A 14,245-nucleotide genomic window follows, 5' to 3' on the forward strand; every position below is an offset into this window, starting at 1 on the left:
AGAAAGCAGAAAGCAGCTGCAATCTTAGTTTTGTTAAACTGATCAATCGTGCAAAAATAAAAACCAGATCTTCTTATGCACCACTCCCTGCCTGCTGCAGGCTGCATGCAGTGTCAGCTGAAATGTGGCGATGGAATAATTTGGTACAATCAGAGATGATTCTTGGGACAAGAGCCTTGAGTTCATAATATTTTGAGGTTAAGAAATGAAAAAAATTTTAATTTACCTGCAGGTGAGCAACATTGAAAAAAAAAGCATTTTTAGTTCTTGTTTTCAGGAAAAATGATCATGTTTTTGTTTAATTATAAGGAGTACCAAAGCTGAATCTCTTTTATTTCAACAGACATTTTCTGTTGCTGTTCTTAATGCTGAAAACATCATACTATATTGTAATGTACATGACCTTTGGGTTAAATAAAATCTGTATTAAAACATTTATCCCATTTAGCAGACAAAACTTCAATCGGAGACAAATTGTTGGACATTTCAAGGGAAGAATCTTAATGGGGCATTTTTGTGATTGTGGATCGGAAATTTTTTTCAGGTTTTATTGTAAATGTTGGAGCAAAACGTACCCAATAATTTCAGTTTTTAAATAGTTCTAATCCACGGTAATGTTCTCCATATCATTTAAATGTTTTTTTTTAATTTATTGCTCTTTCAGATTAAATCCTTTGCTCTTTTTTTTCGCTATGTTTCAAACCACTGGATTGTTTGAAAGAAATTCTGAAGAAAAACTAGGCTTTTTTCTTTTGGACCTACATATCAAAGCTGAGCTGTGCAGCGGGAGAAACGGGGTCGCGGAAGTCGAGCTGGCCAAATTTTACTGTAATTCTGATGCAAGGATAAAAAAAAAATGCAATGTGTTTGTGAAAAAGTAACACTGACTGTCGGTCGGTCAGGCGGACGGCTCCCCGGCAGCTCCGCCCCTCTCCGCGCCGCTCCCCTCCTCCTGGTGCGGCTCTCACTTCAGGGAAACGCTCTCAGGAGGTGGCAGCACTTTTTTTACTTTTTAGCTTTGGTTCATCTAAGCCCAGAGTCTTGTCTTCTCTTGTCCGGGGGATCGGCTCCACTCCCAGGGTCAGACATGGCGGACACCGGAGGTGCAAGTGCATACGGAGCCGCGCTAGCTGGCGCAGGCTTCGACTTCTACAAGTTCATCCGACAGCCGCAAACTATCGTGCGGGTCCTCAGCTGGGTGAGTGAGAGGCTGGAGGAGCTCAGGCTCAAACGGAGCCGGTGGATATTTTAACCTAATATGTAAACAGGTGTTGTCTGGTTTTAAATAAGTAAACTGGAGAGTTAAAACTGGTTCTTCATGGTGCGTCTCCAGCAGGCGTCGTGTTTTATTTTTTTTTTTGCAGCCTGCGCGGTGACAGATCAACACTCAAGACAAAAGGCAGACAAGTGTCAAAAAAGATTTTCACTTCCGGGATGAACTGAGCGTCTGAACGTTGCTGTTACTCTCTGACCTTAACGCTGTCCTACTTCCATGTTGTGCAATAGACGAAAACGACTATAGTTGAGGCGCTTATGAGGAAAAATTGTGGTAACTTACGCTCAAGGGATATGCTTGTGTGATCACCTGTTGCTAGGTAATTTAATTAAATATAAATTCGTATTATTGTGTCTCGTGAAACACAGTAATATTTACTGTAAGCAGGGCCTAATTCAGGAGGGCCAGAGCCAGTTTTGGTAGCATGATCTTCAGGGTTGTTAGATTATAATCTCTTTCTTCTTTCTTTTTTTTTTTTTTTTTGCTGAAAATGTAACTAACCACCTAAAATGGAGTAACAGACACAGAAACTGGCCAAAACACACAGTAGGAGATGTGGAGGATGCAGTTAAAGCTCTCTTGCGCCCAGGGGTCAAAGGTTAGGTTAGAGGGGGGGCTGTGACATCATTGTTGCCAGCAGTTGTGATTAGGACTGAAACAATTAATTAGATTAATCGATTACTGAAACAACCGTCAACAGATTTAGTAACCGATTAATCGTTAAGTGGGGGGGGGGCATGTTTTTGGAGCATTAATTAAGCCAGAACTGTACTAAAACTAAATACGTTTGCATTTAGGACAAAAACACCTCAGTCTGTATGTTTTAAGCCAAAACTCCTAAAGTGCTACAGTTTTAGCTTCACCTGGCTCAAGTTTACTAAAAGAACCCTATGTTGTTGCATTTTAGGCAATAAAAATGTTTTTCTTACTTAAAGGAATTGAATCATTTATTTAATGTATTTGTAATATTGGATAAAAAAGGACTTAAGAAGTTCAATGACAAAAATGTAGAATATGTATCAGTTTAATCGTCAAAATAATCAGACTAATCGGTTACTAAAATAACCATTTGCACAATTTTGCGGCCTCTAAAACCACAGCCGGCTTCGCCTGCTCGGGTCTGACTCAGACTTTGAGTACGATGGTTTCCGTCCCCTGAAGTCGCTTCCTGGTGGAACGAAACCATCCAAACTCTCTTTGTCTAATTGAGATAATCCTGAGAAATGAAACCCTCCAGATTCAGAGGAGTCAAAATGTGCATTTCGATGCAGAGAAAGTTCTGCGTTCAGGCTGTCGGATGAGGGCTGAGAACAGAACATGCCTTTGGCTGGCGTCGTTGTTTATGTGCTTTGGGAACACAGTGTGTGTGAGGGAGACGACGAGTGTGTTGCTGGTAAACAGGGGCTCTGAACGGGCAGGTAAGGTGATACCTCCCCCCACCTGCTGACCCTTTCCTGTTACTCCTGGTCAGCTGCTGCTCTCCCTGGGTAAATGCAGCGCATGCTTGCTGCTGTGGCTGTGTACAACTCATCTGCAATTCCTTCATACCAGATCAGAGTCTATATCTGGGGATTTAAACCTAACTTTAATCTTGTTTTTTTTTTTCTTTTTTTCTGGAAACACACCTCCGGGTGTTGTTGTGCTTTAGCTCGTCTAGGATTAAGAGACGTCACCGTACGGTGGATCGTAGCCACTGGATTGTAAAGACTATTATGATCTGAAATGAAGAAACCTGCAAAAGTCAACTACTAATGTTCTGTACAGTTCATGCAACCATAGTTTACTTATTGTAGATGTTTAAAAGTTAGAATTATTACTTCTCTGAGCTACAGGCAGCCAGTGTAAGGACTTTAAAAATGGGGTGGTTTGCTCTGGTTTCCTAGTTTTAGTAAAAAGATTCAGCTGCAGCTGTCTGATTTTTTTTTCTTATAAATCAGACCTGTGAAAACACTAATTCGACTAAACAAAGCACTAGAGAAAGAAAACACATGGAGGACTTTCTCTAGATCTTGCTGAGACATTTAATCTCGAAAATGTTCTTCAGGTGATAGAAGACCAACTTTGTAATTGTCATGTGTCTTTGTGTCATCCAAATTTTGGGGCCTGATCAGTACTTTCTAGCTGTAATAATGGGGCAACAGAGACTCAGAAGGCCAACGAAGTGCCTCGCCCAGGGACACGAAGATGGAGCTGGGATTCAAACCCACCGGGTTACAGGTGGAAGTCTCCCATTAAGTCCAACAGAACCAGCACCGTGGTTCTTCCACAGTATCTATTTATGTGGACTGAACACTTTGACGAGGGCCGTCCCAGTGCTGTGGTAACCACGGAAACCGGACTCAGATGTCAAAGTGGTTTGTCATTGTTAGGAAGCTGTTTAACTGTTAAAGTAGGTTTTTCAGTGATTTTGGTGATGGATGGGAGGTTGAAGATCGGCCTGTAATTCTGCAATAGTGATTTGTCCAGATTGTTTTGTTTTTTTAAAATCAAAGGTTTGATAACTGATGTTTTTAAAAACACCTGATGAGAGGGATGAGTTTATGACAGGCTGGCCTTTCTTCAGGAAAGTTATGGGTATGATATCAGGACAGCAGGAAGAGGAGCTTAAGTGATTTATAATTCCTTCTAGTTTTTTTTTTTTATTGAGTTGGTAGAACAGTATTGTCTCCAGATTGATATTGATTGGACATAACTTTAGTAATGGCCTTTGATAATGACGATTAATCCTCTGATTTTCAGAATTTTCTCTGTAAGAGGCGAATTCATTGCAGTCACAGGAGCGTTTGTTAGTCACTCATCTATGGCAAACAAGACGCAAGCAGGGTCAATATTTTTATTAAGGATTTCAGAGAATAATGATTCTCTCACATGCTTCAGGGTTAAGTGACATACGCTCATCCTTACTTCCAAGAGTTTGCAGCGATTTTGAGTTTTCAACCATCTTTGTTTAACCTTTCGACAATCGCTTCTTTCTTTTCTTACTAGAGAGGCTCTCCTTGTGGATTAGACGTCAATTACAGAGATCAATGAAATATTAACACACTTACTGATAAGCCCAGAGTTTGTCCTTCGATTGTGTGTTGCATGTTTGATATTAGATATTGGATATTGATGATTGTTTTCATCCAATCATGTTTATGCTAAAAATATAACACAGAGATTATGCTCAGTGATAGTCATTCGTTAAAAATGACTTTCCTGACAAGCATTTATGTCAACATCAGTTTACTTATATAGGGCAGGATTTCCCCCAGAAAACTTGATAAGCCCGGGCGCCATTTTTAACTCATGTTTTTGAGTTAAAAAATGTTTAAAGTTGACAGAAAATGTGGAAATATCACTTGATATTTATGCATTATTGGAAAACTGGACGATTAATGCCTAAACACCAACTGTAAAGTCTTAAAGAAAGCAGAAATAATTAAAAATAAAAATTAATTAACAAAGCCAAGCCTGGTGGGAGCACAAGTAAAGCCTGGTGGGCCGCCAGGCTTATAATACACTGGAGGAAACCCTGTAGGGCATAAAAACACAGACATTTACCAACATGTTATAATTCAATAAAGTGAAACATGATAAACAACAATAAGCACAAGACAGCAAAAAATAAGGCAGAAACAAAATACAAATATACAACACAGACAGTTACTGTGAAAGAATCGCAGGGAACAAAAATGAGCTTTGAGCAAAGATTTAAAAGTTTAATCAGTTTTAGTAGTCCGTACATGTAAAGATAAATCTAATGTTTAGGAAAGTCAGTTTAAAAAGTTAGTGTTGAATAATTTATCAGTTGGAGGTTGCTTTAGACGGGGGATAAATCTGGGTTTTGATTTTTAGACATGTTTTTCCAGAGGAAATCATGATTCTTTCATGGGAAATCATACATTTATCATCTGTCCTGTCATACACCTTAAGCTTCAACCTGAACCTCCATTTTTCAGCTCCTGCTGCGTTCTCCTCCTCTCTCCGCTCCCATTATGAGTGTTGTGGAGGGAGCTGGTGGCATCTCAGGAATCACATGGCAAGCAGCTGCACCCAAAACGAGGTCACATGGTGCAGCGAGTAATCAGAGCGGATAGCGGCCGACCGCAACCACGGGGCAACAGGGGGACGGGAGGGGCATTTAAAGAGAAACGGGGCTGGTTATGACGCAGTTTAATCTTGTTATTCTATTACCTGACTGTGGAAAGCAAATACAAGATGCTTTCATAGTCCTGCCTCCTGTTGTCGAACAACAAAACATAAAATAAAATTATGTTGCTAATATGAAAGCCAAGCAAATTCATTTTTCTTTTACATAGAAATTAAGTTGAATTCAGTTTTTTTTTTTTAGACATTTCCTTTTACTGTTTTTGTAAACTGAACTAGATCCCTGCCTGAAAGTCTAAAATAAGGTGTAAACTGACCTTTTGTTTCAGCTTTATATTATGTTATGATGTTATTCCCTCATCAAAACCATAAACAGAGTGCTGCTGCTAAGATCCTTTCATGCATGTTTGAGAAAATCCTTGAATCTCCCATGGCAACCATTCAGAAGTGCAGCAACGCTTGGTTTCACAAAGCGCTGCCAATTTCCACAAAACTCCTCCAGACTAGCGGCAGCAGCAATTAGCACACACCTGGTGGAACTGCGCACCGGCTGAGCTCATGATACAAACTACTTCTTCATCAAATGTTCCAAAGACTGGTAGAAGGCAGCAAGATGGAGGAACGCTGTGATGACTTGCTGAAGGTGGAGTGTCAGAAAGAGCAGGAGAGAGGCCAGCTTTAAAGTGTCGAAGCCCAAAAACAAATGTCTTTTATGTTTAATATGTACAGTATTTTTATAACATGCTCTTTTTCTCTCTCTTCTCCTCTGAAGGTGTTTGCCCTGGTGGTGTTCGCCTGCATCACCACGGAGGGGTACGTCAACCCTCCCAGCAGCGCCCAGGCAAAGTGCATCTTCAACCACAGCGACTCAGCGTGTCAGTATGCCGTGGGGATCGGGGTGATCGCCTTCCTGGCCTGCGTGGCCTTTCTCATGCTGGATGTTTACGTTCCCTTTATGAGCAACGCCCAGGACAGGAAGTACATCGTCATGGCGGACCTTGGATTCTCAGGTGAGTGATGGACTTTGTTAGCTGCATCAATCAGTGGGGTTTTTTTGTTGTTGTTTTTGCTCCCATCCTCTCTAGTTTTTAGCACAATTGTTAATCCAGTGAGTTGGTCTCCATTATATGCATGACATGTAGGTGTAAGAGGATCTGTTAGTACATTTTATAAAAACGATGCACCTGGTCCAGGCTTTAGATCCAGCAGTCTGGGGAGAGCCGCGTCCCGCGACCTCAACCTTACGGTCGGCTCATTCGCACCACGGCTGTGAATAATGAAAGCTGCCGTCAAACTTGTTGGATTTTCAAATACGTGGCCACTTTATTAGATACGCCTTCTTATTATGGGGTTGGACCCTCTGTTGTTGGTGAAGCTGCTCTGTTGGGTCGAGATCTGGTAACTGGAGTCCAGTGAACTCGCTGTCCCATCAGAAGAGGGGTACGCTGTGATCATACAGGGATAGATGTTATCAGATGCTATACTCCGGTCAGCAGTGGTGTTTTACATGATGCTCACCTGGTATTAAAGGGTCTAAAGTGTCCCAAGACCATTTTACCTCCCCGAGCCTGAACAGTTGCTACAAGACGGGATGAATCCATGCTTTCATGCTATTGACGCCTAATTCTGACGCTACCGTCTGAATGCTGCAGCACGTCTTTTTACCCTGTTTGCCACAAAAAGACATGCATCAAACACGGCTACTTGCTAACTGGGTGATTTGGCTTTTCGCACCTTTCTCTCTAAACTCAACAAACAGTCAAAGTCTCAATTATTAAATTCTCGCACCACGAGCCACGCCACAATCGAAGCCAGTCCGTTCTCCTGATTCCGCCTTCACGTTTGAAGATGTGTACCTAATAAAGTGGCCATGTGAAAGTGGACCGTGAGAGGAGGTTGGTAAACATTTTGCCCTCTTTTTCAAAGGGGAAAACTCCTCCCTCTGTGCTCGTCGTCATCAGCTCTAATCAGGTCAACCCTCACATGAAGACCAGACCTGCTGCTTGGCAACCGATCAGACCAACAGCATCGATATCTGTGTCGATCAATGAGTCGACCAACCAATCCCTGACATAATGCTAAACGAGAAAGAAACGGAAAACGACAATCACACATTGAAGCAAAAAAAAAAAGGACAAAGTTTTCAGGTCATGGATCCTTGAGAATCTACATCGTTGTAACTTTATTTGTATTTTTGTTATATTAGGGTTTTTGTTCCTTCCTGAAAGTATCCATCCATCCATTTTCTTTACATCCTTGTCCCTTAGTGGGGTTGGGAGGGTTGCTGGTGCCCATCTCCAGCTAACGTTCCGGGCGAGAGGCAGGGTTCACCCTGGACAGATCGTCAGTCCGTCGCAGGGCAACACAGAGACACACAGGACACACAACCATGCACACACACACTCACACCTAGGGGCAATTTGGAGAGGCCAATTAACCTGACAGTCATGTTTTTGGACTGTGGGAGGAAACAGGAGTACCTGGAGAAAACCCACGCATGCACGGGGAGTACATGCAAACTCCATGCAGAAAGACCGGGGCCGGGAATCGAACCCGGAGCCTCCTTGCTGCAAGGCAACAGCTCTACCAACTGCGCCACTGTGCAGCCCGCCCTTCCTGAAAGTAGGCGATGAGAATCAGTCGTTGGATAATATAGAGCGCATGTGTGAACATTCGCACTCAATAATGCACAAAATATTGTAATTATACTTTTACCTTTTTGCAGTTTTGTGGGTTTTTTGTTGCTGTTTTTCTTTTTTTATATCTTGACTTTTTTAGTAATGAAATCTATCTGCACAGAGATATTTTGTGTTTTACCCACTTTGGGAGATATTTTGCATTGGCTTTGTCAACAGATGATTTAAGGGTCCTTTTATAATCTGCCTTTAGTCTTTTGTTAGAAAATTTGGATACATGACTCTATTAATTAACATGCATCCAGTAGGATATTTCTCAAAGTTATCGAGGTTTGACCAGGAATAATAATCTGTCATATTCCATAAAGTCAACTGTCAATCATAAAGTCAATCAGGGATCCCAACCGGAGTCAGTGGGAACAGGGTGTAAAATTAAAATCTCCAGAAAATCACATGCAGTTAAATTACATTTTAGATTTTTTTTTAAATTATTATTTGCCTCTGATTCATTCATCAAAATACTTCTATATAAAGAGAAATGAACTGATGCACCTCATGGATACGAAATGGCAAAAAGGGCAAATGATGTTTATTGTGATAATAATAATAGATTGTAATTATAATGGAGGTTGGCAGTCAGGTGCCAGCTGTGTGTTCCTGTTTCTGCTGTAGTTTCACCTCCATGTCAACAATTAATGAATCTAAATGTGTTACTCCTCTGTGAAGCTCAATCTCCTGGCATCATCATCGTCATCTCCTGGATATAGTAGTGAATTTTTCTGTGCTTAACTCTGTACTTACTGCGAAGCAGGGTGGAGTGGCGGGAGGATGACCTGGCAGATTCTGATGAAATGCACTCTTATCAGCTGCACACAACACATTAACAATCGGCCATTCTTCAAGCAAACAAAGAAGTGTTGGTTTGAGAAGAAACAACAGCTTGTGCTCAGCTGAGCAGACTTTTAGCTGTTGTTTTACAAGCAAATGTCAAACCTGCCTGCTCTTTATTTATTTCAGAGTTTTCACTTTAAAAAGCAAGTGACTGTTTTTGCAACGCTCTCTTCTTGTTTTCCAGGGGCGTGGACCTTCCTGTGGTTTGTGTGTTTCTGCGTTTTGACTAGTGAGTGGTCTCGCACTCTTGATGTCATTGCGATCCCCGAGGACGCTGCGCGCGCCACCATTGCCTTCTCGTTCTTCTCCATCGCCACATGGGTGAGCACAAAGGCCACTGTGTTTGCTTTCTTGACGTATTCTCAGGCTTTCAGCGTTGGTTTGCAATAGACATTTTACTCTCTGAGTGGAATGGTTTACAGTGGCTGTTTATGAGCAAGAAAACATCTCTGAATCATTTTCATTCACGGCTTCCAACTAACCTCATTAGAAAGCTGATGAAAAATTCTGACCAGATAATTATATGTACATAAATTTATAATTATACATTGTTTAGTAACTGCTGAGACCTTTTGTTCTGAATAGAGACGCACCCAGCACTCCCAATTGTGTAGCCATTTATTCCTTAAAGACCTAGACCCTAACAATATATAAAATGTTATTTAAAGTATATTTCTAGCCATGACTTATTTATTCATTTTAATCTAACCAGCCTGACAAATTGATTAGTTGACATTTTAAAACATCTCTTGAATCCTTTATTAGTGGTTAGCAAGGTTAGCATCAGTAGCTTCCATGTGTCTCCCCAAGAGAGGTTACATTTCCAAGTCCAGCATTTTCTGCAACAAACAGAGGTTGAAAACTCTGAGATAACGCAGTGAAAACTGCTATACCACTCTTGGGCTTCTTATTACAAGTCTTGTTAGTTGTAGTTAGTTTGACTATATTTTAATACTTATAATAGCCAACTATTTGCACAGTAACAACTTCCTTATTGAAAGCTGCTGCTGTTCGGTCACCTGGTAGCGCTTTGAGATGCTGTGTTCGCTGACTGAAAAAAAATTGGATTTGAAAGAGGTTCTTTCTCCACTTTAGTCAGAAAAAGCTCAAGTTTTGGTCATTTCTGTCAAAGCTCTTTCCAAACGAAAGGCTCTGAATCTCTTCTGTGTGATTAAACGCTACGTTAGCCGTAACGTTTGTGTTAGCGATTAGCAGTTTTCTCTCCTTTTCCACATCCTTGTTTCACTTCTCTCCTGGTAAACGAGTCGTGTTGTGAGGTTTAGTTGCTCTGCTGTTGCCTCTTTATGACCTCATCGGTCGCTCCTGTGGAGGCTAACAATGGTGTTGAACTTCCTCTGTTTGTAAAAAAAAAAAAAGAAAGAAAAACATCTAAGGTATGTTGGGGTCCAGACTGTCTCTGGATATTTTTGGAAGCTTTTTTACTTAGCTAACCTGTTGAGCAATAATGGCTCAACTTTTCTCAGGTCTTCAAAACGTCTTACCTTGTAAAGAAAAGCGAAATATTTAAACCTCTTTAAACCAGTTGGCAAAAACAAACACATGTGAAATTGTTGCTTATTTTAAGGCCTTAAGTTCAATGATGATTTATCTTCTGTCATTTGCTGAGAATATCTCATTGCCTGTAGCAGGTCTCCAGTTAAATGAGACAAAACTCTCCCTCTGAAAGCTAAGCAGACAGGTTTGAAAGAACAAGACGTCTCTTTGGCCTCGATAACCACGTTCAAAGTCAACATTGTCTGACTTCCGTGTGCTGCCGAGAGCCGAGTCTGAGACACAAAACACAAGATTTAATTTTCAGCCCCTGCATTTGCAAAGTTCTCTGCAAATAGTAAGAATTCATGTGCTTACTTTAGTGAAATGTATTGTGATTGCTAATAGTCTAATTATTAATTGGGGAAACAGAATTATCATTTTGTTTGTATTTACATCTATACATGTGTCTGTTATTAGGCACACGTTCCTGCTGATTAAGATTTAATGCAGAGCAGTTTGCTGAACTGCTAATCTAACGCTAGCTTGCTTACTATTTGTTTTGACTGTTTCCTTGCTAATTTCATTGCTGGTTTCTCCTGCTTTTCGAGCATCATGCTATGCTTTATAAAAGGAAACGACGGCTCTTCGCTGAGCAGGAAAAGCAAATAGGCAGCAGGTTATGGCATAATAAAGATGAGATGAGAATCTGCAGCAGCCAAAACAGTCGCGTCATTGTTAATAATGGAAAAAAAGCATGGGTTGTAATGGAAAACACAGGTTCAAACGCAGTCAAAATTAAGTGTACCGGTTGTGGTATAGTTGAGTAACCAAAAAGGAGTTGTGACCTTTAGCTAGGTGTTTCCCAGAGTTTGCTGTGATCCAAACTCTGCTACGTTTATTGGTGTCCCTTAATTTTGACTGAGAAAATATTTTACTGCTAACTCATTGCCCATCATTTGAAATGTGTCCAAAAAATATTACTGCTAGTTGAATCAGGCTGCCCTGCCAGTGAGCAGTAAACTGGGATTTACCTAAACTGGTTTAAGATCCACTTTCTATATTTACTTCCTGTGCCTAAATAAATCAGAGCGTTATTGATGTATATTTATGAAAACATGTACCAGACTGCAATTCAAGAACATCCACTTCTATGGATGTCTCCTTTGAACAACATGGTCTTAAAAAGTGTTGCATAACGGGGAGAAATTTTCAGGGATTTGAGTGAGTTTGACTGAATGATGCCACCAGAGTTGTGTGATGTCTGGGACATCGAGACCTGCTGATTTCCTCCAGATGAACAGGAAGCTGTGAATATATCAGTTTTCACAGGATCTTACAGATAAGTTGAAACATGTTGATGTCAGATATCACACAATACCCGTCACCAGCGCTTGTAGAGTCCCATTTAGCTCAACGGGCTAAAGTTTTTGGCTCTTGACAGCATCTTTCATCTGCGTCAAATCCTGAACGGTTACATCATTATCTCTTGCTGGAAAATAAGTAGATGACTTGCTATAATCATCCTCTCCTCCTGCAGGGAATCCTGACCTACTTCGCCCTGGGCCGTTTCCGTCGGGGCGTGGACGACGTCAGCATTCCCACCTACACGGAGCCAGACCCGGAAATCCACACCCCGTACCCCCCCACCTACGCTCCCACCACCTACACCCCCACCACCTACACCTACCCCAGCAACGTGCCCGAGTCCCAGAAGCAGCCCCCCTTCACCTCAAACCTCCCGCCGCAGAGCGACACCAGCTACCTACCGCCCAAATACTGACGCAGTGGAGGGGGCGAGGGAGAGGGGGGTCTGGACGGATGACGCGGCGCTGCTGAGCGGCAGAGCTCTATCGTATCGATGCGGTTTTACATTCAAGTCAACACACTGTTCAAAGAGTCTGGGGACGACGAGCGAACGCTGTTTACGCCGACGGGCCTGAGATCGGATCTGAAGACACTGAAAGAGRCTTGAGCAATGTGACCTTTGACCTGTGTGCAAAAGCAACATTTACCTCAGACGAGCTGAACCTGCAGGGGAGAGGGGCGTTGCAGTGAAAACAGTCCTGCAGAGGAGCAACAATCAGTGTGGAAGAGGCCAAACGTGTATTTCTCTTTGTTCTGAAGACGGGACGGTGACGTGCCACGTTGTTTTGATTTTCAGGATTTTTTAGTTTTTTCTGTTCTGTTTCTTTAAATGGCTCAAAAAGCTACAGTGATATAATTTACCAAATGGGTTACAAGGTTTGTGGAGGAAAAAAAAACAAACTAATTTAAGTTATATTTTATAATTATGGATTCTGTAAAAGTAACACAAATCCTGTGATAAGTAATCAGAAAAGGTTTTCCTTTCCTTTGCTGCTTAAACTCATTAAAGCCATAATGACTGAGCATTTCCACCAGACTGACTGTACTAACTGTAACAGACGTGTGCTGGTTTGAAAAGGTTTACATGTGTTGAACTGACCTTTGAACTCGCAGCTAACTTTCTGATGGAGAGGGAGGAGCTTGGAGATAATGCAGCACCTATTGAACGAGTCTGTCCACTGAATGTTTTCTTCTTCTCTCTCTTGTGCAGCATTTCTTCCTCCAACCGCCCAAAAGCAGAGCAAAAGCACCCTTCCTTGGTTAAACACTTGACATTTTTAGTTTTCTGAGATATGACGGGCTTCTTTAGTTAACAGGCTTCAAAGGTACAACTTAAGATCACTAAAAACTGCTCTCTGAGCTTGCAGTTAATTTGCCCCGTCGGTTCTTTCTGGCGCAGATCAGAGAGCAGTTTTGGTTCGTTGTGTGAGCTGAATTTAGACCTTTGAATAGATTGCTTTTCTTGAGTCATTTGTGAAAACGTTGTAGTGTGACGTCTGTCGTTTTTCATGCAAAATGTGCATAAATGGTTCAGAGAAAAAGGAAGAGAAGACTTCGCTTGCACTGAGAATTGACTTGCGACATCATTCTGGTGGTTAAAGACGACAGATCCAGGAGAGTTCCTCTGCTTTAAAAATCGCTTACAGCACCTTGCAGAGATTTTCATACATCCCATTAAATCTCGCTAATATACTCTGGAGTTTGTGGTTGTAATGTATAGGAGGATCGCAACTAAGCTGGTTTGGGAACCGAAGAGTTTAAAATGTGATTAAATCTTGTAATATTTTTGAGCTGTAACAGCTGTGTCACAGCTGTAACAGCTGTGTCACAGTTGTTACTGCTGTGACACTAGAGACAAAATCTAGTTCTTGGATCTGTGCATAAAGTTGAACTGTGACATCTGAAGCAGATTCTTTTAATTTCTCACTGTAAACAGCTTGTTTTTGTTTTGTTTTTTCCCCCCAAAAGTGCCGCAAATGATGTGGGCCTAAAAGTGATGTGGCCAAGGATTTGTGATTTACTGAATAATTGTAGCAAATGAGCTCTGAAATATGTGTAAATAATGTGCACCTTGTTTGATTCTTGCTTTAAAATAATAAACGGTTAATGAATGGGGAAAAACATCGACATGGCATGTTTTAGTTTCCTCTGGTTGTGTATTCAATGCTAACCTGGTAGTAATCAGCTCCTTGTCCTAATGTTTTCTTTGTGCAGAAGATCTGGGATCTCAGATATTGAGAAACAATTGCTTCCTGGAGACGTGGACAGTGTTGAGGTTGCTAACCTCACTTGCTAACGTTTGTCCGTGACGTACGCCAGTTCGACGCTAACCGGAAATTGCCTGCGCTGTAATCAATCAATCAATCAATCAAATTTTATTTGTATAGCACATTTCAGCAGCAAGGCATTTCAAAGTGCTTTACATAATTAAAATAAAAACAGAAATAAACAGTGAGAAAGAGAGAAATTTAAAAAATAAAAATAAAAAAACAAA

The 14,245-nt window shown here is 41.2% G+C and overlaps 1 protein-coding gene across 1 annotated transcript; it reads left to right on the forward strand.

Moving 5' to 3' along the window:
* Positions 1-924: 924 nt before the first annotated feature.
* On the forward strand, positions 925-13,878 carry syngr2b (synaptogyrin 2b). The gene is made up of 4 exons (XM_008410255.2): positions 925-1,198; positions 6,138-6,375; positions 9,077-9,213; positions 11,924-13,878. Exons 1-4 carry the CDS (start codon positions 1,088-1,090, stop codon positions 12,164-12,166), a joined length of 729 nt encoding a protein of 242 aa, XP_008408477.1. The 5' UTR covers positions 925-1,087; the 3' UTR covers positions 12,167-13,878.
* Positions 13,879-14,245: the final 367 nt, after the last annotated feature.

The sequence above is a fragment of the Poecilia reticulata genome, linkage group LG1, assembly GCF_000633615.1.
Source record: "Poecilia reticulata strain Guanapo linkage group LG1, Guppy_female_1.0+MT, whole genome shotgun sequence".
NCBI lineage: Eukaryota > Metazoa > Chordata > Actinopteri > Cyprinodontiformes > Poeciliidae > Poecilia > Poecilia reticulata.

What these genes read in the sequence shown, in the direction of transcription:
- syngr2b (XM_008410255.2), top strand. Translation starts at nt 1,088, where the DNA reads ATGGCGGACACCGGAGGTGCAAGTGCATACGGAGCCGCGCTAGCTGGC. An exon ending in GGCGGACCTTGGATTCTCAG is followed by an intron (nt 6,376 to 9,076) that starts GTGAGTGATGGA and finishes CTTGTTTTCCAG; the next exon opens with GGGCGTGGACCTTCCTGTGG. An exon ending in TCTTCTCCATCGCCACATGG is followed by an intron (nt 9,214 to 11,923) that starts GTGAGCACAAAG and finishes CTCCTCCTGCAG; the next exon opens with GGAATCCTGACCTACTTCGC.